The sequence below is a fragment of the Peromyscus maniculatus genome, chromosome 2, assembly GCF_049852395.1.
Source record: "Peromyscus maniculatus bairdii isolate BWxNUB_F1_BW_parent chromosome 2, HU_Pman_BW_mat_3.1, whole genome shotgun sequence".
In the NCBI taxonomy this organism is placed as follows: domain Eukaryota; kingdom Metazoa; phylum Chordata; class Mammalia; order Rodentia; family Cricetidae; genus Peromyscus; species Peromyscus maniculatus.
The window spans coordinates 140,046,098-140,069,756 of record NC_134853.1 but is presented as its reverse complement, the minus strand read 5'-3'; the positions used below and the strand labels follow the sequence as shown (position 1 = coordinate 140,069,756).

The window sequence follows — 23,659 nt, the reverse complement described above, 5'->3', positions numbered from 1 at the left end:
AGGTGGGTGGCTCCTTAGGTTCTAGCCCCTCTAGACCCTCACCCTCACCCCAAATGCTGCAGACTGCACCTCTGTCCGTCCCAAGTACTCCAACATTTCCCTTCCCAAGACCTACTTCTCCTCAAAGTCTGCAAGGGTGGGAAGCATGAGAAGGGCAGGGGGGTCCCTGAGCAGAGAGCTGGGTGTGACTCTGAGGCTGACCTTCACACATAAGCACATATATGTGTGAGTGCATCTACACACACACACACACACACACACACACACACAGTCTATCTGCTCACACATGCACACAATTATTTAAAATAGAGTGACTTATACAAAATGGCTCAGCTAAGACTTAGCCCAGGTGTCTAAGCATGCTAAGATGGATACACTTCCTGAGTTAGCTGTTGTCCCAGGCAAGACCTACCAGACAGCTGCGCAGAGCTCTGTGAGAATGTGTGTGTGTGTGTGTGTGTGTGTGTGTGTGTGTGTGTGTGTGTGTGTGTGTGTTAGACTGGGCTGACCTGCTGACTGGAACTCACTCATCAACCCCAGCCCAGGCCTGGTGCAGCTGCTGTCCATGGGGAAAGACCCACTTGCCTGCTGCATCAATGGTCTTTGCCTTGGTCTGTGTGGCTGCCAGTGCATGATCAAGAGGGCACCTGCCAGCCCTCCCCATGACGGGTTTGGCCATCTAATGCTCTCACATGACAGGCATGGGATGAAGTGTGGGCTGGGGAAAGGGATTTGCACTCCCCTAATCTGGGGGCTGCCGCCCTCCCTGTGTCTTGGCCAGGGCCGTGGGAGAGGTTTGTCTCTGCTCTATACCCAGTGGCCCCAGCTAGATGCTGGCACACAGCCAGGGTTCTGCTCAAGGCCCTCCCTGCCCTTCTCATGATCCCCACCCTTTCAATCTTTGAGCAGAGTAGGTCTTGGTGGGGGGAGGCTGGAGCACTATGGGTGGGTAGAGATACAGCCTGCAGCATTTGGGGCTAGAGGAGGCCAGAAATGGCAGGGAGGTTTAGGGCCTCTGTCAGGCAGATGATCCATCAGGTGGGGTGTAAAGTTGGAGTGTTTAGGGCTAATCCTGGGCCACCCCTTCCTGGAGAAATTTGGCTACAAGTCAGGGAGGCAAATGTGTGGGTTGCCCGCCCCCACCCCCCCTCGCTGGGCAGTAAACACAGCCGTCGCCTGGGAGATGGGCCCAAACATCCCGGCCCCCCACTGTTATTTATACCAGGGCTCCCTTCCTTCTCTGGAGCCTGGTCCTGGCTCTTCAATCTATCTCTGAGCTGGGCAACCAGAGTTGAAGTCCGAGTCAAGGTCCCAGGTGCAAGCTCACTCACGCCTCACAGTCACTGCTGATGGCGCGGGTCTTACCAATCAGAAAAGTCTGCCTGGGAGGCAGGAGGGCTGGGATTGTGTGGTGAGTTTGTGCTTGCCTGTGGTTGCCTTGCTGTGGTGGCCCAGCCCTTACTTCCTCCTGCCTTCAACAGGCCAGGGGCTAGAGTAGCTGTTCAGCCTGTTTGAAGTGGTAGACCCGGTTCTCTGATAGGATCCTGAATGGTACACACACACACACACACACACACACACACACACACACATCAGATCAGAGTGGGGCTGGTTTGGGTGAACTCCAGGGTAAAGGCCTAGTATCCTGTCCATTCTGCCTATGTAGCCCTGCATGGGGACTTGTAACCTGCATGTGCTTCTCTCCCAGATAATCTGGCGGTGTTGGGGGGGGGGGGAGACTGCGGGGATACGAGGGTCTGCTGATTCCTAGTGAGTCCAGGCAGAGCCTGATGAGATAGATAGGCTCAGTGGGGGAAGAAAATGGGGATACACCATGCGCTGCCCAACCCTGCACTATTCCAGCACAGGACTCAAAAGAATCCCGGAACTGAAATTCAAACTTGGTCGTCCAGATCATTATGAAGGCAGACATGCCAGGAAGAACAGAACGCGTTTTATTTAACAGCTTGTTAACTTGATTTAAACTTGCAAATATTTAGACTTGCCATATGTGGGTCTCTCTCCATTTGAACTCTTTCTCCGCCCTGCCAGCATCAGAGGTATGCTCCCATCGCGTCGGCTCTCCCTCTACCCAGACCTCTCCGCAACAACTCCAAGGCAACTTTCCTCAGAACCCTCAGGTTCCACAAGGCTGGCCAAGTCCCAAGTCACCAAGGTTGAAGCCCTTGGCATCCCCTTGGACCAGCCTGGTGGACATGAAAGAACAGAACTGGGCTGCTTTAGAAAATCAGTGTCAGTGGGGTGGGACAGGGGAGCAGCTGACACAGTGCAGACCAGGCAGAGAAGACGGAGGGTGACGGAGGGTCCTGAGGGTGCCCAGCCGAGGCAGGCTTGAAATCCTAAGGGTCTTGAGGGGTACTTTTTCCCAAAGTAGAACAGGGATGCTTGGGAGTGGAGAGGAGTTTCCAAGGATGGCAGAGAGCCTCGAGGTCGCCAAGGTGGAAGTGTGGGGAGCAGATCAGGGCTGAGGGACTGACATGGGACAGGAGCACTCACACTGGGTTCCAAACCGCCTGGATGAGGGGCCACCTGACTCCTGGGAGGTTGGGAAGAACCAGCCGGAGGGACCAGACTGAGTCCTAGTGGGTAGTGGGGGTCAGGAGACAGACAATCTTAGCTCTGCCTCCCGAGAATGCCATCTCTCTTCTCTGTCTCCCTATCTGTCTCTCCTCCTGTCATGCCCCTTGCCCTGGGTTTCTGGGTGGGAGGGAACTCACCCTCCCTCCCTGCTCCCTTGACACAGGGGCTGCAGTTGTACGAGAGGCTTTCCCAGGCTCACTGGGCCTGCGCATTCATTCATTGATTCGATCACTCACTCAATCATTATTCACCGGGAACCTCCATCTCACCAAGCTTGTTCTAGGTGTTGGAGAGAGACAGCGAGCAAGATGAAGTTTTTGCATTCACAGAGCTTGCACTACAGGGAAAAGAGGACCAAAAACTCTCTAGAGTGTTCATCGCCTGTGCCAAGGCTCCAGGGAACAGGAAGTCTCTCTATTACCGCTCATACACTGAGCATCACGGAGATGCCCATGATGCAGGCCCAGCACTACTCCTCTCTGTAGGAGGAGCCCAGGCCTTCTCATTCAGCCAGTCTTTGAGCCCCTTACCAGGACCTTCCTGGCCTCGGGCTCTCCAAGGAGGCCCTGAGACCTTGGTCAGCACCCTTAGTTACGGTGAGAAGAAGAGGGGTACCTAGGAATTAGTACTACCACATCATTGTCAACACAGGTAATAGTTGCTACCTAGAGGTTTCTCTGTGAGCCAGCCTCCTTTATCTGTTCCGCACACGCTGCTTCTCTTCTCTCCATTTTCCAGATGAGGAAATCGAGTCTTGGCAAGGTGAAATGACTTGCTTGAGGTCACACGTGAAACTCCCTGACACTAGGAGCCTTTAAGGACGGTGCTATGAGGTGCTGCCTGGCACCTGCTGCTCGGGCTGGGCACTCAGCCTGTGAGTGGAAACCTAGCCCTAGCGCGCTCTCCCCTTCCCCCCCCTTCGTCCTCGCAGGGGTTGGCATTGTCCCGAGCCTGAGCACTGGGTGCTGCGACCCTGGCCAGAGCCGCACCGGGAGGGCTGCATCAGGCCAAGACTCCGCTGGGTCGCTGCCCTCTGGCCTTCATGGGTGGGCATTTGGTGGCGGGTCGGGGTGTCGAATGCTCTCTCACCGCCCCCCGGCCTCGGTGACGCGGCAGCACCTTCACACTTTCCGCTTGGCCCGCTGCTCGCCTTTCAGGCCGCCGCGTTTTCAATTGTTAATTTGGAAACGGAAAATAAGCCGGCCGGGCGGGGAGGCGGCGGGGAGGTAACCGGAGCCGCAGCGCGCCTGGAGCTTGCAGTGGCAAAGCCCCGCCCCCACAAGCCCCGCCCACCAAGGACCCCGCCCCTTCCACGACGTCTCGCCCTGGCCAAGATCTGGGGTCCGGTGGCTCGCACCCTAGAGCAGGTGGAGTTCCCCGTGGCAGAAAGCTCTCCTGGGCCAAAGGCTGAGCCGGGGAGGGGTCCCCAGGACCTTCCCCCAAGCACATCTTCCTCTCCCGAGGAGCCCCGCCTAGTGTCAGCCTCCTGTGTCCCCAGATGAACCTGAAAACCTTGCTCAGGCTTCATCCCAGGAGACCCCAACCTCCAGGCTGCAACATCTGGGATCATTGATCCCGCTGGACAGAGAGAGAAACTGAGTCCTAGAGAGGGACAGATCACGTGCTTTAGGCCCATCAGCCAACGCAGAGCTGAATTCAAGCTTGTTCTGGCGGTGATACTGGCAGGGTCTATCAGCAGAGGACGGCGCATCGGCACCAGAGACCAACAGCTGTCCCCTTTCTCCTTAATTTGCACAGCCCTGTGGCTAATGAAGTTCAGCTTTGGTCTACCCCACCCCTTCTTGAGGTCATTATTCAGTAACGGGAGAGTTCTGACGGCCCCATCTAGCTTCGGCAAGCAAATAAAATGTAAAAGACCCTCTTTTTGGGCGACCCCGGAGCACTCACTGACTTCCTAGAGAACAAGAAACAGGCAGCTTTAGAAGCTGACAGAGCCTCACTTCCTGTCCCGGAAGCCAGAGTAGCCAGCTGGACCAGCCACAAACAGGGCCCTTGATACCTTCCCTCCTGCAGAGGAGTACTGACACTTGGCTGATGGGTTAGCCCAGTTACCTAGGTTCCCGGCGCTCCCTATGCCCTCTGGTGCCCTCAATCCTGACACTTCTCAGAGCCACCAAGCAGGCTCTTGCCTTTTAGAGGACTCTGGTCGGCTGGAATAGTAGGCTGGGTGGTCCTCCGTTACCAAGAAGCTAAAGAAACCGAGACAGTGTCTGCAGATACCCTCCACCTTAAGACTCTCCCAACCCTCCTCCCACCTCAGCTATGGAACAGCCCACCCCAACCCCCAACCCCCCCACCCTGCTCTCAGCCTGAGCTCACAGGGCTTACTAGCTTCCTTCAGGCTGGTTCTGGCCTTGGGGTTCCTAGGGGGGGCACTCAGCTGCCCCGGGTGTGGCCTGTGAGTTTGCATGCTGCTTTGCTTATTCATACCCACAAACTTCGGTCTGGGTGGGGTCCTCAAAGGCTGAGTCTGCAGAACTACCAGGCTGGGCTCTGTCTTGGCACCTGAGCTCCCCAGGGGGCCCTGCCCTCCCCAAAGCTCCTGTTCCACCCTGTCAGCTCTTGCCAATGCAGTCTCAGCTTTGGGAGTACTGAGAACTAAGTGGCTGGGACTAAAATCCCCCCTCCCCTCAGCACAGACCTGCTGACTCGGAGAATAGAAGCTTCCTTAGAGGTGACCCTGACCCCTGTTAGACTCAAGTAGCTAGGGAACTGGGAAACCCTCAAACGGAGTGTCACCTGGGTCACGTGCTGCAGGAAGGGCCAGGACGGAACCATCCTGGCCCCTTGGTTTTTGGAAGGGTGGGTGGGGTGGGGCAAGTGCTGAGTCTTGCCTCTGCTGACATACACACACACACACACACACACACACACACACACACACACACACACACACACAAAGTTACCCTCAGGGCTGGAATATTCAGGCCCAGGCCCAGTACTGTGTCTGATCTACTGTAGGAGCACAGGTAGGCAGACCTCCTTCTGGGACTCAGTTTCCCCATCTAGAAATGAGAGGATTGGTAGCTTTCTAAGGGATCTTCAGTGCCAAAATTTAGCCCAGATCCAATCACATCACGGGAGGCTCCTGCTGGGATTGTACCTTTAGCCTCCCAGCCCAGGTGGGGCCAACATTTGCTGCTTCTCTCAGTGCGTCCCCAGTTCCCTGGGCCATGCTGCTCCTGCTCACACTCCTGTGTCTCCTGGGTGTGAGGAACCACATCTTCAGCTACCCAGAGACTGATACCTGCTTCCACCTCCCACCATCCCTTGCTTCTCCCTCTCCTTCCCTGATGGCCTGGAACACGCCCTGCAGGCTCAGGCCTTTTGCATTGGCTTTACCCTCTGCTCAGAGGCCTGCATGGCTCCCTACTTCCTCCACTGTGATCAAACGCCACCTTCCCAAGGCTGCTCTCCTGCCCCACTCTCTGTACAATAGCTTCCTCATTCCCACACTGGGACTTTTTTGTCCCTTAATTTTTTTCTCCACCATCATCTGATGACTTGAACCTTTACAAGTTTATTATCTCCTACCAAGAACGTAAGCTTGCTAAAGGCAGGGCTTGTGTGACTGTGCTTGGCTCATGAAGAGTCTTTAGTAAATGATCTCTGAATGAATAGTAAATGGTTACTGAATGAATGAATGAAAAAAATGAATGTGAGTGAATGAATGAATGAATGAATGAATGAATGAATACTTTGTGGATCTGGGCTGTGTCATTTCCCCACAATTCCTCCAGCTTCAGGGGGTGTTGAGGTGTGGAGTCAGGAGGGGCCAGTGTGCTGGAGAGGAGGGGCACGCCTTTCTTTTCTCAGGGAACTCACCCAGCATCTATTTGAGTCTGACTTGAGTTGATAAAAAGGATGGACGTCTGGGGCTGTGGCGGCAGCTATTTCAACAGAGGTTTTCACTCCACCATGGAAGGCCACAAGGAGATGGGAGTGGGGGAATCACGGGAGTATGAGGTGTCGTCCACCTAACCAGCTAGGTTAGAGGCACACGCATGCGAAGACGGTGAGGAGCGCGAGCAAAGCCCCGTGTGCTATGGTGGGGGAGCAGAGCATGCTAATGGAAAGGCTTGAGTCAGGCTGCCAGCCGGGGTCCGGAATAAGGTGGCTTGGTGGACAGGACCTGCCTTGCTACAGCACTTGAGCCTGAGTCAAAGGTCAATGGATTCACGTTAAAAAAACAAAACCAAAACAGCAGAGGTCTTCGATCTTCGTGCTAGTAAAACCTTGTGTCAAATACAGCTTGACTCAAAGCCAGCTGGGCCACGGAATACACAGGAACTATTTGATGGTGCCAGCGGGGACTTTCTACTGGCCGCCTTGCATACCTTCCTCAGATTTGGGCAGCTTGTGTTCCAGCCCTCAGTTCCTCTTCACCTAAAAGGCCTTAGCAGCTAGCTGTTAGAGAAGCCGGGGCTGCCTTGTTAGCCTCAGACAGCCCCCGTTTCCTCCTTGTTCCATGTTGTGCGGCTCCTTCACCTGCTGCCGAAGGTGCTCGGGCTGGTACCGCAGATAGAAGCAGAGAGAACAAGCAGAGGTTTGGTGGCTGGTCCAGCTGAGAAAAGAGGAGGCGATTCATTAAATTATTACCCCATTTTGTGTTACTATAACAAAATACTCAAAGCTAGGTGCTTCACATAGGAAAGAGCTGTTTTTAGCTCAGAATGCTGGAAGTTCAAGGGAGTGCCAGCAGCATTGGCTCAGGTCTAGTGAAGGCCTCATGGATGATAATATCACAGTCTTGGGAGTGAATGAGATTGGGTGATCAGGAAGGAAGGACAGGAAGCTTGGAGCTCAAGGAGAACTCTGTTAATGCCTCTAAGGTCACACTCTCAAGGGTCTAACAACCTCCCATCAGGCTCCCCTCTCACGATTGCCACACTGAGGACCAAGCTGGAGACCCGCAAATCCCTAGGAAATAACCACATTCCAAGCACGGCACTCAAGCGCCTTGTCCAGAAACCACCATTTCCCATGCCCTGTGCTCCAGAGGAGCTAGCTTAAGAAAGACTGGCCTAGCCGGGCAGTGGTAGTGCACGCCTTTAATCCCAGCACTTGGGAGATCTCTGGGATATCTCTGTGAGTTCAAGGCCAGCCTGGGCTACAGAGTGAGTTCCAGGAAAGGCATAAAGCTACACAGAGAAACCCTGTCTCAAAAAACAAAAACAAAAACAAAACAAACAAAGAAGAAAGAAAGAAAGAAAGAAAGAAAGAAAGAAAGAAAGAAAGAAAGAAAGAAAGAAAGAAAGAAAGAAAAAGAAAAGAAAGGAAGGAAGGAAGGAAGGAAGGAAGGAAGGAAGGAAGAAAGGAAGAAAGAAAGACTGGCCTAGGAGGTGGCGGGCAGTAAGAAAAGGGGATGTTACAGAGTCCTTGCAGCCACATGTGCATCTGGGATTCGTGGACTAGAGTGTGGGAGGTGCCATCGCTGCTGCTCTGGGCTCCTTCCCTCCACGGCTCATGGTTCCCTCTGGAGAGAGAAGCTGATGGAAGGGCGGATGAGATGGTTCAGTGAGTAGGAGAGGGCTTGCTGCACAGACATGACGACATGAGTTTGGATCCCCAGTACCCACAAGAAAAACACCTGGGCAAGGCCACATGTGCCTGTGACTCAAATGCTGGGCATGGGGCAGAGGCAGGAGGGTCTCTAGGGGCCTGCTGGCAGCAGCCTAGCTGAAAAATGGTGAGCCCTAGGTTCAGTGAGAGACCCCGTTTCAAGGGATTCAGGTGGAGAGTGACAGAGTAGGACATTTGAATGTCCTTTGATCTGTGCACATGCAGACCTGTGTGGGCACATGTAACATGCACATACCCTCCCACAGAAGCACACTAAAAAAAAAAAATCCTGTTGGCTCAGCCCAACCTCTGTTGTAAGTACACACACACACACCACCACCACCACCACCACCACCACCACCCTGATTTTATTTTTTGGAGACAAAGTCTGATGTACTTCAGACTGGCTTTGAACCAGCTATGTAGCTGACACTGGCCTTGAGCTCCCGATGCCCTTTCTCAACCTCCTAAGTGCTGGAATTACAAGCATGTGCCACCGTGCCCAGCTGGTGGACTCTTCTTGGTTCGAATTCCAGCCAGGAGAGGCTGTGAAGTCACCCCTGGGCTTTCCATGAGGTGCCCAGCTGAGCTGAGAGGACTCCAGTAGCTCAGGGGTGGGTCAGCCCACAGCAAGCAATTCCAGTTTCTAATGGAGCCAGCTCAAGGGGTCAAGTTTTTGCAACTTGTCCAACTAAAGGGAATGCATCTTCTAATTGGTCCTCCAAGAGGAGGCATTTTTTTCATAGTTTGCACTGTGTGCTGGCAGCTGCTGTCCCTCCAGGGACATCCTTGGAGAAAGTGAACTGAGCTGAGGGCTGCCTCTCTCCCCCCCCCTCCCCCCACTGCCCTGCTGGACAGTCATTAAGGGGAAGGACCCTTAGCCACTATTGGACTGCCTCTCCCTTTCGTGTTAGAGACAGGGAAACTAAGGCTCCTTTAAGACCTCGTCCCATCCCTGAGCCCCATTATGGACCTCTGGCCCAGAGATGCAGCCCTGCCAGCAGCAGCCTTGTGTGGGGCCCTGGGTCACGTGTTCTCACTCCCTCAGCCGTATTTAGAATCGCTGGATCAGGGGAAACTCTCCTCCCAGCCCTTGAGGATTCTTGGAAAGAATCGCTCTGAGGCCTGCTTAACGGCCCTCCCATCAAGACCCCAACCCACAAGATAAAGCAAGTGTTCACCCTCCTTAGAGGACGGTGGGACCCTTTGGGCTTTTCTACAACCCCCTTGTCAGGATGTGGGTGTCAAGTCTTTTGAAGTCCCTTCTCAGCATCAGTTCTGGTTTGGGGCTCAAGAAATACCTTTCTGCAGGCAGGTGGAATGGGGGTCATGGCCTCTGCCTTCCAGGAATCTTGGCTGAGTGGTGACACCCTGGCACCAGGTCCCATCCCCCCCCCCTCCACCCCTCACCCCTGCTGAGGGGAACAGAGCAGCCATGCTCAGGGGCCCTAGTCTGGAGAGCAAAGGAGTCACATATTTCCCAGGCCAGTGGCGAATATCAGGGATCTGGCTGCTAGGCAGGTCCCAGACACTGACTGGCAAGGCTCAGGCTGGGGGCCCGGACCTCGGAGGGAGGGAAAGAAGGAAGGAGGTTCTGGAGGAAAGAAGGCAGAGGGCCTGCGTCTGGTTTGGTGAGGGAAACATGCCCTGATTCCATCCACATAGGCTGTTTCCTCACTGGACAATCAAACGTGAAGAAACAGAAAAACCAGACCTGGACGGTGCAGGTTTTGACACCCATCAGCCCTCTCCGGCTCTACCCTGCAGCTCCTTTCTTAGCTCCTGGGCACCCACACTCAGTTCTCTCCTCTGACCCAGCCTGGTCTCCCACTGAACTGTCCCCTGCCTCCCTTCCCCTCACCCTGCCAACCTGGGAATCCATCCTGGGCTTACTCCACTCTCTCCAGGTCTTCAGCTTCCTGTTCTCCCGGCTCCTCCCACTCCTGCTCTCTCTTCTGAGAAAGATCCCTGCGTCCATCTTTCTCCAGCTCCTTGGCCTTTCTCCTTTGCAGTTCTGGCTTCACCCCTACTTATGTGCTCTCACTCCGGCTGGGCCTGCTCAGGTCCTTCTCTGCCTGTGAGGCTGCCCTGACCCAGGGACCCAGGGACCAACAAGTCCAATAGACATTTTTCAGGGTGAACACTGCGGTCCCCCCACCTCCTTCTTGCTGTCATCCACACTTGCTTCTCTTGGCTTCTGTGCCTCTCTTCTGGCTTCCTTTCCTGGGTCTACTCTTTTGGTCTGGACAGAGGGCTCCTCCCTTCACACTGCTAGATGTCACTGGGTTCTCCTCTAAATGTACATGCTCATTGGATTGTCACAGCTGTCCCCATGTCTACCCCAATATCTCCGCAACTGTTCTACCCAGCTCTGTCTTCTTACCCATCATGCCTTGTCCCCAGTCCCTGCATCTCCTCTGGGGTCTCCCACTTGCCATGTGCTACTCAGCACTTTCACCAGCCCAATGCCCTTTCCCCAAAAAGAGAGGTCATTCTTCCTCATTGTCCCCGAGTCCCCTTTCCTACGGTGCCGCCAGTCCATCCAGTTCCCTCTGTTCTCTGTTGCCACTTGCCGGTCCAGACCTCCGTCATTTCCCAGATGAGTTACCCTGGAGCCTTCTAGCGAGTGTTTCTTGTCTGCGTCTCCATCCTGCTCCATGGTCTATACTACCCAGGCGGTGGCCCTGAAACACAAGAGGGACATTGTCATTTCCTTTCCCTGAACTCCCCAATGGCTCCTGGTTGCCTTTAGGATCTCATTCCAGTACCAGAGGATGCTCTCATGGATCTCACCTCTGTTCCCTACGGGGTCAAGAACTGCTAGCCTTCTAGGCTGGCTTCCACAGATGCCCATATCTTTGCTGCTGGCATACCATGCGTCCTCTGTCTGGGTCACCCCCATCCCTGTCTGGTTACATCTCTACTTGGAGCAGCCTCACTCTCTTTAGGACAGTCACCAGCTCTCCTAGGGTGTCCCCACTGTTACACTCGCCAGTGTCTTGGGATCTGGATTATTTATTCCTGGCTTTACCATAAACCCACCTGAGTGCAGATGAGATTAGTGTTTCTGAAGTGAGTGTGGTTCAGATAACTCAGGGGGCAACCTCTTTCCTTCCTGCAGTGAGCTCCCCCTGTCATCCTCTTTCCCATCTGCCGTATGTCCATCTCTCTAGTCTCTGAACATCTTTCCTTCCAGGGATGTCTCTGGGGAATCTGGAACTGAGTTGATGGCTGTCTTCTCCCTCCCCATCCCACTACTGAAGAGTCACCAGGGTGATAAGAACCTGCTTATCGTTCAGTGTCCTCTACCTTTGTGTGGCGGGCTGGGAACTTGAAGCTCGGAGAAATAGTTTGACCTTGTGGTTCAGCTGGCCTTGGGCTCCGGTCTTGCATTATGACGTGGGGAAAGTTAACACCTCCCTCTCTCTCTCTCTCTCTCTCTCTCTCTCTCTCTCTCTCTCTCTCTCTCTCTCTCTCTCACACACACACACACACACACACACACACACACACACACAGAGTTTTGTTGAGAAGCAAGTCCCATTATATAGCCTAACTCCCGTTAAAGTGCATATTTCAGGACTCTGTGTGCACTCACAGACCGGCATAGCCATCCCTGGATACTTATATCTTATATCCTGTTACCTCACTTATGTGCTTGAGGAATCACAGTAGGGACTGGAGAGGATTTGATGGAGAACATGTGTGTGAAGGGGTTGATATTGTGCTGGACCAGTGGGATTGCACATCAGACCAGGGGTGATGCTGAGGTTGGCATGACACCTGCCTCCCTGACGGCCCCAGTCCTGGCCACTTCCGGTGGTGATGTGAGGAGGCGTGGAAGGGGAGACAGTAAGAACTGTCATTGTTGTAAAGGTGCTGACTTGGTGCCAAATGTGGAGGCTCATGCCTGTAACCCCAGCATTTAGAAGGTTGAAGGAGGGGTATCTTGAGTTCTAGGTTAGCCTGGATACATAGTGAGACCCTGTCAAAAGAAAAACAAATAAAACGCCGAGTTGGTTAGTAATCAAGCCCCATTTCCACCTTGAACTTTCTGAATCAGACATTGCCAAGGAAGTGCCCAGAAATCAGCATTTTTCTTTTCAAGACAAGGTCTGTGTAGTCAAGGATGACCTTGAGTTTCTGAACCTCTTGCTTACACCTTGTGAGTGCTGGGATTACAGGCATGTGCCACTATTAACAAGCCTTTGGGGAGTTCTGATGTTTTCTGTCGTTTGAGACCCACGGATCTAAGCAAATATCTACCTTTCTGTCCCTAATCTTCCTGAATGAGTAGGAGGAATAATTTCAGAATGGGGTATAGGGAAGAGGAAAGACCGTGATAGGCCTCCCGACAAGCCTACAGGCTGCCCCCATCTGCTACAGCTCTAACTCCAGGTTGGCTAAGAGGATACACGGGCCCACTTGCCCACAGATGGGATGCATAGAGATGTAGCAGAAAGGAGCCTCCAGTCTGGCGCTCTGCTAGGGAGGTAGCAAAGGCCCTGGCCAGCCAGCCCCTGTATACTATCTCTACTCTTGTAGCTGGAGAAACTGAGCCCCAGAGGGGCCGAAAACAATCCTCAGGTAATCCTATTTGTCATATAGTGAAGTCATACACCAGCGTGGCCAGACTTCCTCCATCTGCTAAGCTCTAAACATTGAGCTTGTGTTTCTCTGAGAGCATCTGGCATCTCTATGTGATGGCTAAGGCCAAGGCAGCATTGAGGCCAGAAGCTGAAGAGCATCTAGCCTCAGCCCTACCACTGAGGGATCTTTAACAAATCTGTCAGTCTTGGGTCTCATGTCTTCATTAAATTAGATTAAAGGGGTACACTGCCACTCCCAGCCGGTTCAAGGGAGCTGGGGTGTTGCAGTGAGTGTAGCAGAGAGGATCAGGTGCAGAGGTGGGCGAGCAGGGTTGAGGTGGGGGGCCTCTGAGGTGGGGGGCCTCTGAGGGCCTTGCTGGCAATGCTGAAGAGTTTGACCTTCACTTCCCAAGCGACACCTCCTAGTCCTTCCCAACAGTCCACCAACTGAGAACCAAGAATTCAACTATATGAGCCTATGTGGGCCAGTCTCATTCAAACCACCACGAGACCATAGGATCTGAGAATGGAGCCGGACAACTGAGCCCTTAATGGAGGGTACAAATAAATGGACGCAAATTAGTTTGTTATTATCTAAGCAGTCCATATTCATTCTTAAAAAAAAAAATCTTAGGAAGCACAGATAGGTAACAAAAGCAAAAACCCAATCACTTCATTTTTGCTCCACCAGAGATGAGCCTGCCACTTATTGGTGCCTATGTATCTTTTTAATCACCATGATCACATGACCGTTCAGGTTCTATAATCTGCTTTTTTGGCTTAGTCTACTGTGGATAGTTGATGCCCGTATAACTATTGGAATAGCAAGAAGAAAACAGAGGAAAGGAATTCTGGAGGTGCTCCACAGAGAACTACGGATGCCCACGGCAGCCCGAGGGCTTACCGACAGCTGGGGAAGGCAGTGGAGGAGCTGGGTTAGAGCAAAGGCCTGTGACGTTCCCACCGCAGCCCTGCCCAGCCCTACTCTGTGTCAGCTGCAGCTCCCATTCCAGGTAGCCTGGCTGCTGCTGGTCCTGCGGTTGGTACTGGAGCTGAGGGGTGGAGGGCGTGCCTCCCTCCCCCACTGGCCTTGTGTCTTTGCTGACTCAGCTCTGGGCTGGGACTGACCGCAGAGGTCTCCATCTTACTCATTCATCTCAAGTCCCTACCGACAGCTGCTTCTTGCCTCCTTGATCCAGGGGCATTTCCTGTGATGCAGCACCAGATCCTGCCCTTCAAGGAGTTGTAAGTGGGTCAGGGCCCAGCCAGACCCTACTCTCAATTGCCAATCAGCCCATGTAACAGAGAAGGAGACTGAGTAAAGAGGTCGGTGGTTTTCCTAGGTTACATACAATTCTCTCTCTCTCTCTCTCTCTCTCTCTCTCTCTCTCTCTCTCTCTCTCACACACACACACACACACACACACACACACACAAAGTGTACATGCATGCTTGGACTGGACATGGTGTTGCACACTTGTAATCCTAGTACTAGGAAGGCAGAGACAGGAGAGGAAGGTAAGAGTTCGAGGCTAGCCTGGGCTACATAGCAAGACCCTGTCTCAAAAATTAACGAAAGAAAGAGCAACCCCTGGGGCACACACAGGAAGGCAGGCTCTGGAAGGGGACTCTGAAGAGGAAGCCGTGAGCAGGAGTCAGAGGTTCTGGGGACAGGTAGAGTGTGTTAGGGCTGAAGGTGTGCAGGGGCTGTGCCGTGAGCAGGAGTCAGAGGCTCTGAGGACATGTGGGAAGGCTGGCGGGTCAGTGCATTGCGATGCGTTTCCAGGGAACAAGCTCCTTCCTTCTGGTGTTTTCTGGGGGCAAGTGCATGCTTAACACGCCTTGCTCCAAAGAACCCACATTCCCCTCGCTATACCTGCAGCCCGCCCGTGTGTGTATATACATGCCTCAAGGCACCTGCTTCTGGACTCTCCCCACTTCCTCTCAGCTGGGGACTCCCGGCTCCAATCTCAGGTCACCCCTGGAAACACTCAGCAACCTCGGGTGGACCCCTTTCCTGCTGTAGACTGTTGTTTCTTCATGGGCAGCTGACAGGGAAGTGTGGGATGAGTTCCATTCTAGAGTTCCCGTCTAACAGGGCCACTTGGTAGCTTCGTGCTGCCTATGGAGTCGTTCCAGGCCTTCGTCCCCAGCCCCTCCCTACCTGACCCCTCTTTCCTCTCCTTCATCCCTGTGTTGCTGCTCCTGTGCCCCTCGCTTTGTATTTGTGGTGTGTGTGTGTGTGTGTGTGTGTGTGTGTGTGTGTGTGTGTGTGGTCATGGGTGTGAGTGTCTACTTGTGGAGACCAAAGGAGGACATTGTATGCCCTATGATATCATTCTCTGCCTTATTCCCTTGGGTCGGGGTCTTTCAGTGATCCAGAAGCTCACTGTTTTAACTGAACTGACTGGCCCGTGAGCTGCTGTGCTCTGCGTGTCTCTGATCCCAACACTAGGGTTGTGGACACACGTGGTCACGCCCAGCCTTGTTACACGTGTATTCGGGGTTCAAAACAGGGGGCCTTAAGCCCTCACAGTAAGCGCTGTCACCGAGCCACCTCCCCAGCCCCTCTCTTCTCTAGCTGACTCACTATGAATTCCATAAAAACACGGAGGCAGAGCAGCTGTCCCTCTTCTTCAGTTGAGGCCGCAGCTTCTGAGCTCTGTTGACCTTTGGAACACTTTTCTTGGGCCATAAAATGGAGCCGGGAGCCAAGGCTAGTGGGTGGCTAAGCCCAGGGAAACACAGCCTCTCTGTTTTCTTGCTAGCCCAGACAAAACGGAGAGGCCTCCTCCCTAATCTCAGTCACATTAGTGTTGTCCGGGGAGGGCTTGGGAGGTGTCGGTGCTCAGCAGCCTGCAGCTTGCCTGTCCGTGACTCGACAGAGCTCTGCTCGGATTCTGTTTTCCAAAGAATTCCACCCAAATAGCGAGTCTCCTAGCTCGGCAGCCCCTGCCAGGGGACCCTCAGTTATTCTGTACCCCCAACCATCTAACCTTCCCCCATCATGCTCTAATTGCAGATTTTTGCTAGTCTTCAGCTGCCTGGTGCTGTCAGTGTTGTCCACTATCCAGGAGCACCAGGAACTTGCCAACGAGTGTCTCCTCATCTTGGTGAGTGCTGGGAGTCCCCTTTAGAGTCTCCTCCAAGGCCGAGCAGCATATGACGTAGCACCTCCCACCTGAGGAGAGAGGCTTCCTAGACTGCGGTCAGGGAGCAGATGGCTGCCCCTCTCTGGCCATCATTCCTGGTGCAGGGGGATCTCCTGTTCTAAGTGAGGCCTGAGGATGGGCCCAGGATAGACTAGGCGAGCAGGCTCCATTCTACACCAGAGCAGAAGCAAACCTCACGGTGTTAAACAAAAATACCCATAGAAGGCCCTTCCGCCAACGGAGAGCCGCCCTTAATGTCACTCAGCCAGGGCCAAGAGTATAGAATGGTTGGAAGGCTGCGGGCAGGGAGAAGAAATGCAGGCATCTTATGGAGCTAGACATTTGCGTATGGGGGCAGACTTGGGCTTCTCTTCTCCCTGGAGGACAAAGAGGAGGCCACCTCCCTTCTAGAATCCTCTCAAATCTTTCCAGGTATAAGAGGGACTTAACCAGGTGCTGGTGTTCCTAACATGGGGTTGGGCTCTGATCTGGGTCCTGGTCCCCCACAGGAATTCGTCATGATTGTGGTCTTTGGCTTGGAGTACATAATCCGCGTCTGGTCGGCTGGCTGCTGTTGCCGCTACAGAGGATGGCAGGGTCGCTTCCGCTTCGCCAGGAAGCCTTTCTGTGTCATCGGTATAAGCCTTCGCTACCCTGCCCACCCCAAGCCTCAGGGAGGCGTTTTAATCTCATCCTTGACCCCGATCCTGGCTTCTCATGAATTTAGCGGACCCTCCCAATCTGCACCCCCTCCCCCATTACGGTCCCAGGAGTCCCAGACCCCAGGTCTTGACGCGAGGTGGGCTGGTGACTTCGGCACCTCTGCCCTGCAGACTTCATCGTGTTCGTGGCCTCGGTGGCGGTGATCGCCGCGGGCACACAGGGCAACATCTTTGCCACGTCCGCGTTGCGCAGTATGCGCTTCCTGCAGATCCTGCGCATGGTGCGTATGGACCGCCGTGGCGGCACCTGGAAGCTGCTGGGCTCCGTGGTCTACGCACACAGTAAGGTGAGGCTGGGGAAAGGGGCGGGGGAACAAAGCTCCTGGAAACTACCCGAGGTGCAAGCAAGAGGCGGAGCTGGGGCGGGGCCAACGCTGGGGCAAGCGGGGCCTGGAGCCAGGCCGAGGAGTCCTACCTAGTCAAGGACTGATGCGGGATAGGCCTACTTTGAGCCAAGAACAATCGGGGCTTGGCAGGGGCGTGGCCTATCTGAAAAAGGGGCTGGAGCTGAGCAGGGGTGGGGCCTAATAATAAGAGACCTGAGGAGGGGGCGGGGCCTACGCTGGGGGGTGGGTGTCGACGCGGCTGGCGCCAGCAGGGGCGGGGCTTAGGCAGGGCCTGAGAGGTAGAGCTTAAGGATCGCATCAACAAGCACCTTGGTTTGGACAGGACCGCTCCCAATGGAGTGGGGGAACTGGGTAGTTTCTAAGGGTGCGTCTGGGAAGGGATCAGATGGGTTGAAACCTGAAAAGATTAAGGACAGGCCTGGGGTCTGGCTCTGGGGGTTCTGAGAAGGCCGGGCAGGGGCTCCATCCTTGAAGAAGGGGGGAGACTGGAGAAGTGTGTGCAGCTTTATGCCCTGACAGGCACCCCTCCTTTTTCCCTCAGGAGCTGATCACCGCCTGGTACATCGGGTTCCTGGTGCTCATCTTTGCCTCTTTCCTCGTCTACCTGGCTGAGAAGGATGCCAACTCTGACTTCTCCTCCTATGCCGACTCGCTCTGGTGGGGGACGGTGCGTGAGGGTCCGTGCAGGTCCGCCCTTCCCCCTAAGAACTTCCCTGGACACTTCCCAGGTTCTGTTCCCTTACCGCGGCCCGCCCCCCAACTCAGGCTTAGGTTGGCGCTTCTGAGACTAGTTCCTGTGCTTGCCCCCTAGCTACTCTGTTGGACCTGTCTGTGCCCCACATCCAGCCCTTCACTCAGCCCTTGTGCCCTGTACTGCTTTTCCTTAACTAGCGTGAGAACCCATCTGTACCCCTCCAGTCTCTCTGAGAAGTCCTTGAGATCAGTCCCTATGGTCGCTCTGTCGGGGAAAGCCCTTCTCTGGTCCTCAGTTTGCTGTATCTTCAAGTCCTTGTGGCTGGCCACTCTGCCCAGTCCTATGGGTAACCTGTTTCTATCTCCAGATTACACTGACAACCATTGGCTATGGTGACAAGACACCACACACATGGCTGGGCAGGGTTCTGGCTGCCGGCTTCGCCTTACTGGGCATCTCCTTCTTTGCCCTGCCTGCCGTGAGTTCTCTGCTGGTTGGAGAGGGAGGCTGGGACCAAGACCTAGCCAGCCTAACCTAAATTTGCCTTAGGCAGCCTGGGGTACCTCCGATGGGCAGGTATGGGAACGTTTTAGTCGTCTCTTGTCCCCCTTTCTACGTTACCTGCAGCCGTGCCCTATCCCCGTAGGGTATCCTGGGCTCTGGCTTCGCCCTGAAGGTCCAGGAGCAGCATAGGCAGAAGCACTTTGAGAAGCGGAGGATGCCAGCAGCCAACCTCATCCAGGTACATGGTGCTTAGGAGGCCCCGTGCTTGTCAGCCCTGTGGGCTGACCCATGTGTCCCAACTTAGGAACTACAAGTCTGCTTCAAAGCTCAGAGAGGGGCGGGACTTTGGGGGAGGCGGTGTCTTAGCCGGGGTTTTTATTGCTGTGACGAGACACATGACCACTGCAACTCTTTTAAAGGAAAAACATTTAATGAGGGTGGCTCACTTACCGTTTCAGAGGTTCAGTCCATTATCATCATGACGGGAGCATGGTGTTATGAAGGCAGATTGTAGCTGAGAATCCTACATCTTACAGGCAACAGGAAGTTGGCTGACTCCATGGGCGGGATCCTGAGCATAGGAAACCTCAAAGCCAGCCCCACAGCGACACACTTCCTCCAACAAGGCCACACCACTCCAACAAAGCCGCACCTCCTAATAGTGCCACTCCCTATGAGATTATGGGGGCCAGTTACATTCTAGCCTCCATGGGAGGGTCACATGCCACATTACAGAGCTGGGGTGCTGGCTGAATTATCAGTAATGTTCCCCTGCAGCAAATAGCTGGTTTCAAACTCCCTAGAGCCACCCTGTTGCCACCTGTGGCCATGACCTGGGATGGGGAGAGTCTGTACAAGAGCCCCCCATCTCCTAATGAAGACCTAACTCTGCCATCTTGAAACTGGGTCCTGTCGGCCTGCTCCACTCCTGGTTCCTTGATATATACTCGCTATGTCCTCAGGAAGTCGTACAATAAGAAGACGGTCCAAAGTTGGACTTTTAGTATTGCCAGCATTTAATGGGCAGGTGAGAAGGGAGCCAGCCAAGGAAATGGGAGTGGCCAGAGATGGGAGCAGGTGTAGGAAGCCAGGGTCATGTGACCTCAACTTCCCTCAGCGTGATGGCCGCGGTCTGAGTAGGCCCTGATCTGTGAGCCTGTCGCTGCCTTGGCTTCTCTCCAGGGTAGGGACGTGCAGGAGAACTCCCTGTAGGAAATAGCTGAGGAATCCTGACACAGCACACTTTTCTGCCTGCTCCCCAGCAACCTCTGACCCCCAAACCCAAGCCTGACTCGGCCCCTCCTTATCTCTCCTTCCCAGGGTACAGCCCCTTCTCCCCCCCTGCTATCTCCGACTACCAGCCCGGCCTTTTCTTCTTAGCATCCCTTGGGGCACAATGGCCACTGTCCTTTGGGAGCTGGCCTCCCTAGAGGCATTGTAGGGGCAAGCAGCTGGCCCTGTCCCTGCTGAGAGACAGCTGGTATTGTGGTACCCATAATTAATGAGAGCGCTGGCAGCTGCTGCTCCCCAGCCCATGCCAGGGACCCAGGCAAGCAGGAAGTAAAAATATTTCTGTCTTAGGAAGGCGCCAGGCTGGTGAGGTCACTCGTGGCAACCCCTTAAGGACAAGAGGCACCCAAAGGAGGGGAGGCATCTGGGGCTGCCCCAATTCTGCTTTGTCCTGCCTAACGGTCTCCATATCTCCCTGCCCTGGTGGATCAGTCCATTCACAGTCTTTCCCAGACTCTTTTTGCCTGGATAGAGAGAGGCAGTTTTTTCCCTGTCATCTAACTGTAGTTCCTTCTGCTGTAGAGCCCGTGACTGCCGAAGAGTTTGTGGTCAGTCATCTTCCCTGCTCCCCCTCAGGCCTTAGTAGTCCCATGGTAGCAGTAGGCGGCTGATGGAAATACAGCGGAGTCGCTGTTTGTAAAGCCATTCACTTAGTCAACATTTCCTCCCCAAACATTTGCAGAACCACCTGCGTGTGCCAGATACTGTACTTGGCACTGGGGATGCAGTGGTGCCCAAGACGAAGCTTATGAAGAAAGACACTAACCAGACACTGTGAATGTATACTTAGCTAAGGGAGCTAACGGGAGGGCTTAAAGGAGCCTGGCCCTAAGTGTGCCAGGCCCTGAGTTTGGCGTGGGGTAGACATCTGTCCATTTCATCCTCCTAACAGTTTGTTAGGTCAACAACGGTCAGCCTAGCCTGCATGGGAAAATGGGTTAGAAACCCATGCCTGCCTGACCACAGACCCCAGCTCTTACCCAGGGCTTGTAAGCCCCTGGCTCTGGTGCCAATTTACTGGGTCACCTTGAGGAAGTCACTTGTAGGTCTTGGTTTCTTGGCTGGCCCTGCTGGTCTATGGAATTAGACTTGGCCTCTGGTCCTGACATCATTCTCAGCTGGCCTGGGACTGGGTTTGCTCAGGGGCGGAGGGCTGGTGGGTGGCTAAGGACTCTATGGCACCCCATTCTCCCCACGCCTCCAGGCCGCATGGCGTCTGTACTCCACTGACACAAGCCGGGCCTACTTGACAGCCACCTGGTACTACTATGACAGTATCCTCCCGTCTTTCAGGTAGGTGCTGCTGGAGTGGGAGCGGGTAGGGACTGGCACTGATTCCCCTTGAGAAGATGCCCTCAGGGCTAAGAAAGGAGATTGCTCCCAACAGGGCATTTGGGGCTGGCGCTTCAGGTCCTGCATAATTTGGAGTCTGGTTGGTCCTCTCCCCAACTCCTCTGTGCCCACCGGGCTCAGGGTATTGGTGCAACTCTGCCCCTGAAGCTGAGCCCCACACATGGAGTGCTGCCAGACACGCCAATAGGCGATGCCACCCAGGGGAGCGACAGCCAGCTCACCCCGCCTCGGTCCTGAGTGGGGGTACATTAGCCCTGTACCAACCAATGTATTGATGGTTAGAGAGGATGCGATGGCAGAAACGTGTGCCTGCCCCAGAGCCCCTGTGTGTGACTGCGTGGCCTCCGTTACTGTTCTGGGCAGCAACCTCTGAGGCCAGCAGTGAGTCTGTTCTGCTGGCCCAGGCTGGGCTCAGGCTGAATGGGGGCGGCTCTGTGCCGGAGGTTATTAATAGCATCATCAAGGTGCGTGGAGCCAGGTGCCTGGCCAGGCCCTGGGGCAGGAGTGAAGACTGCAGAGCCGGCTTGGTTGGCTCAGTCCCACGGGCAGGGTGGCATGGAGTGCGTGCTAGTCCGGGCTGCTGTGCTCAGCGCTTCTCTCCATCGTCTTTGCCTCATTAGTTATCCTCCGGCAGCTGTTGCGTGATCCCACTTGCCCGCACCCGCACCTGGCCCCCTCTTCCTCCCTCCCTGTCCCACAGGCTTCCCAGGGGAGGAGCAGGAGGTAGAGGCTGGAAAGGGGGCTCCCCACATCACCCCTCCCTCTCCCCATCTCCACACCTGGGGGAGGCCAGCTCCTACCTCAGAGGCAGAGCTGGAGGCTGGATTTGAAGCAGCCCCTTTGGGGAGGAGGGGGATGTTGGAAGGGATCAAGGCCAAGCAAGAGAGGGAGCAGGGACTGGATGCTTAGAAGTTGCCGTGGAAGTGGGGGAACTCTGGATGGGGTAGCCTGGGTTTCCTGGTAAGAGGAACAGAGCCTGGTCTGGAGATTTGGGCTCCGCTGGAAAGGCAGGTGAGGGGTGAGGGGTGGATACCTTCCTTCCTGGTTATGGCAATAGGAAATGACAGAGTTAGCCAACCCAATCCCATTTCCAGGAACTCCGTGGTAGGAGGAACACCACAGGGCAGGGTGGCTGGACTGGCCACCCTATTAAATCTGTCTTCAGCTCCGGGTTCTCCTAAAATCCCAGTCAGGCTGGGAGACTAAGGATTTGAGAGCTGCTGATGGCCGCTGGGTAGGCACAGCTCCACGAAGAGGAGCAGCGTCAGCTAGATTCGAGCTCCCTCTCAGTGTGGGTGCTTTGGAGTTGTGCCCGACCTGCATAACCATACCTAGATTCCTTCCGATTTCCCAGAAACTCCTGCAAAGGGGGAGAAAGCTAGCCTCTCCACCCTGCCTGGTCTGACCTGGGGTTATTTGTGAGTGCCCTGAGGGGGTGGCTCAAGACTTGGCAGGATCTGAGCTCAGTAGCTCTGGGCCCACGGGGTGAGGTGGGTGGTGTCCCGGAAGCCCTGCCTGTAGCTGATGGCGCCCTCTCCTGCAGAGAGCTGGCCCTCTTGTTTGAGCACGTACAACGGGCCCGCAATGGGGGCCTACGGCCCCTGGAGGTGAGGCGGGCGCCGGTACCTGACGGAGCGCCCTCTCGCTACCCGCCCGTTGCCACCTGCCACCGGCCGGGCAGCGCCTCCTTCTGCCCTGGGGAAAGGTAGGGGCCCCCGGAGGCCACCACCTCCTCTTGCTTCTCCTCTTCCTTTTCCATTTTCTGTCTCACCCTCTCTCAGACCTCCTGCAGCCACCACACGGGTGTATGGACCTGTTTGGGGGAAATCTCTGGCATTGTTGTGAGGCCTGGTAGTTGTCGTCAGATGGCCAGACAGGTACAGACTGAGCGTCCTCTCTAGAGAGGCCACCCTGGACTTACCTTTCTGTTCTCTGGGTCTCCCAGGGTCTCAGAGGGAGAGCTGTCCGTACCATTCTCTCCTGTCATCTCCACCGTTCATACCATTGTCCTCTTTCTTTCTCTGTTTCCACGTCCGTCCCCCCACCCCCTTCCATCCCTGCACCCCCATCCCTCCCGGGAAGCTGGAGAGAGGAGGAGGCCGCTGGCCCCAGGTGCTTACGGCTCAGGTAATGGAGGGTGCTTTTTCTGTTCTGGGGTGTGAGGGCAGGGACCCCCTCCCCCGGCATGCTGCTGGAAGAGAGCTCTGTGACTAAGACGGCTACAGGACCTGCGTAAAACTCCACCAGTGTCTAACACGCTTATCTCTGCAGCTCTTCTCTGCAGCTTTGCTGGGCTGGGGAGGTCACCCCGGGGCTCTCTCCTTCTGGACTGAGACACTCTTTGCTGTCCCCAACCCTCTCTCCCAACTTGACCCGGAGCTTTGGCCTGTTGAAAGAAGAATCAAGACAGAACAGCGCTTGCTTCCTCCGCATGTTCCGAACTGGAGGAATCCCGGGCACGCTAGGATAATGGAAGCCCCTCCTCACGTCTTAGGAAAAAGCAGTTGCTTCTGTGAGGGTCTAGCTTTGAGGTCAAGGGTCAGCTTAGTCCCCTCATGCTCTCCCCAGCTTTGCCCATTTTTTTTCCTCTGCTTCACCCCACACATCATCCTCGAACTAGCCAGGTGGACACCGGCTCCCTGAATCTGGGGTTTCATTAAGCCCGGGTTCAACATTAGCAGCCAGGAAAGAGGCAAGTCCCTCTACACTCAGAGATGCTCACCTCGGCTGTGTGCCTGGAGAAAGTCCAGTAACTCTGCTCTTGGCAAAACATTGATGCTGGTCAGTGGTCAGGGTCGTGCCCAACCGGCATATGGTTATGCAG

The 23,659-nt window shown here is 54.8% G+C and overlaps 1 protein-coding gene across 3 annotated transcripts in view; it reads left to right on the top strand.

Annotated features, from left to right (window-relative positions):
• Nucleotides 1–23,659, top strand: part of Kcnq4 (potassium voltage-gated channel subfamily Q member 4) — a 50,520-nt gene that overhangs the window by 12,794 nt on the left and 14,067 nt on the right. Inside the window, exons 2-9 of one of the 3 annotated variants that reach the window (XM_016005818.3) lie at nt 15,796–15,886; nt 16,435–16,561; nt 16,759–16,934; nt 17,536–17,661; nt 18,056–18,166; nt 18,335–18,430; nt 20,687–20,775; nt 22,379–22,540. In XM_016005818.3, coding sequence (XP_015861304.3) covers nt 15,796–15,886; nt 16,435–16,561; nt 16,759–16,934; nt 17,536–17,661; nt 18,056–18,166; nt 18,335–18,430; nt 20,687–20,775; nt 22,379–22,540 — 978 coding nt within the window. Of the gene's footprint in view, nt 1–15,795; nt 15,887–16,434; nt 16,562–16,758; nt 16,935–17,271; nt 17,359–17,535; nt 17,662–18,055; nt 18,167–18,334; nt 18,431–20,686; nt 20,776–22,378; nt 22,541–23,659 lie in introns of those variants that run through there. The other 2 variants (XM_076564968.1, XM_076564969.1) reach the window with 2 other exon arrangements.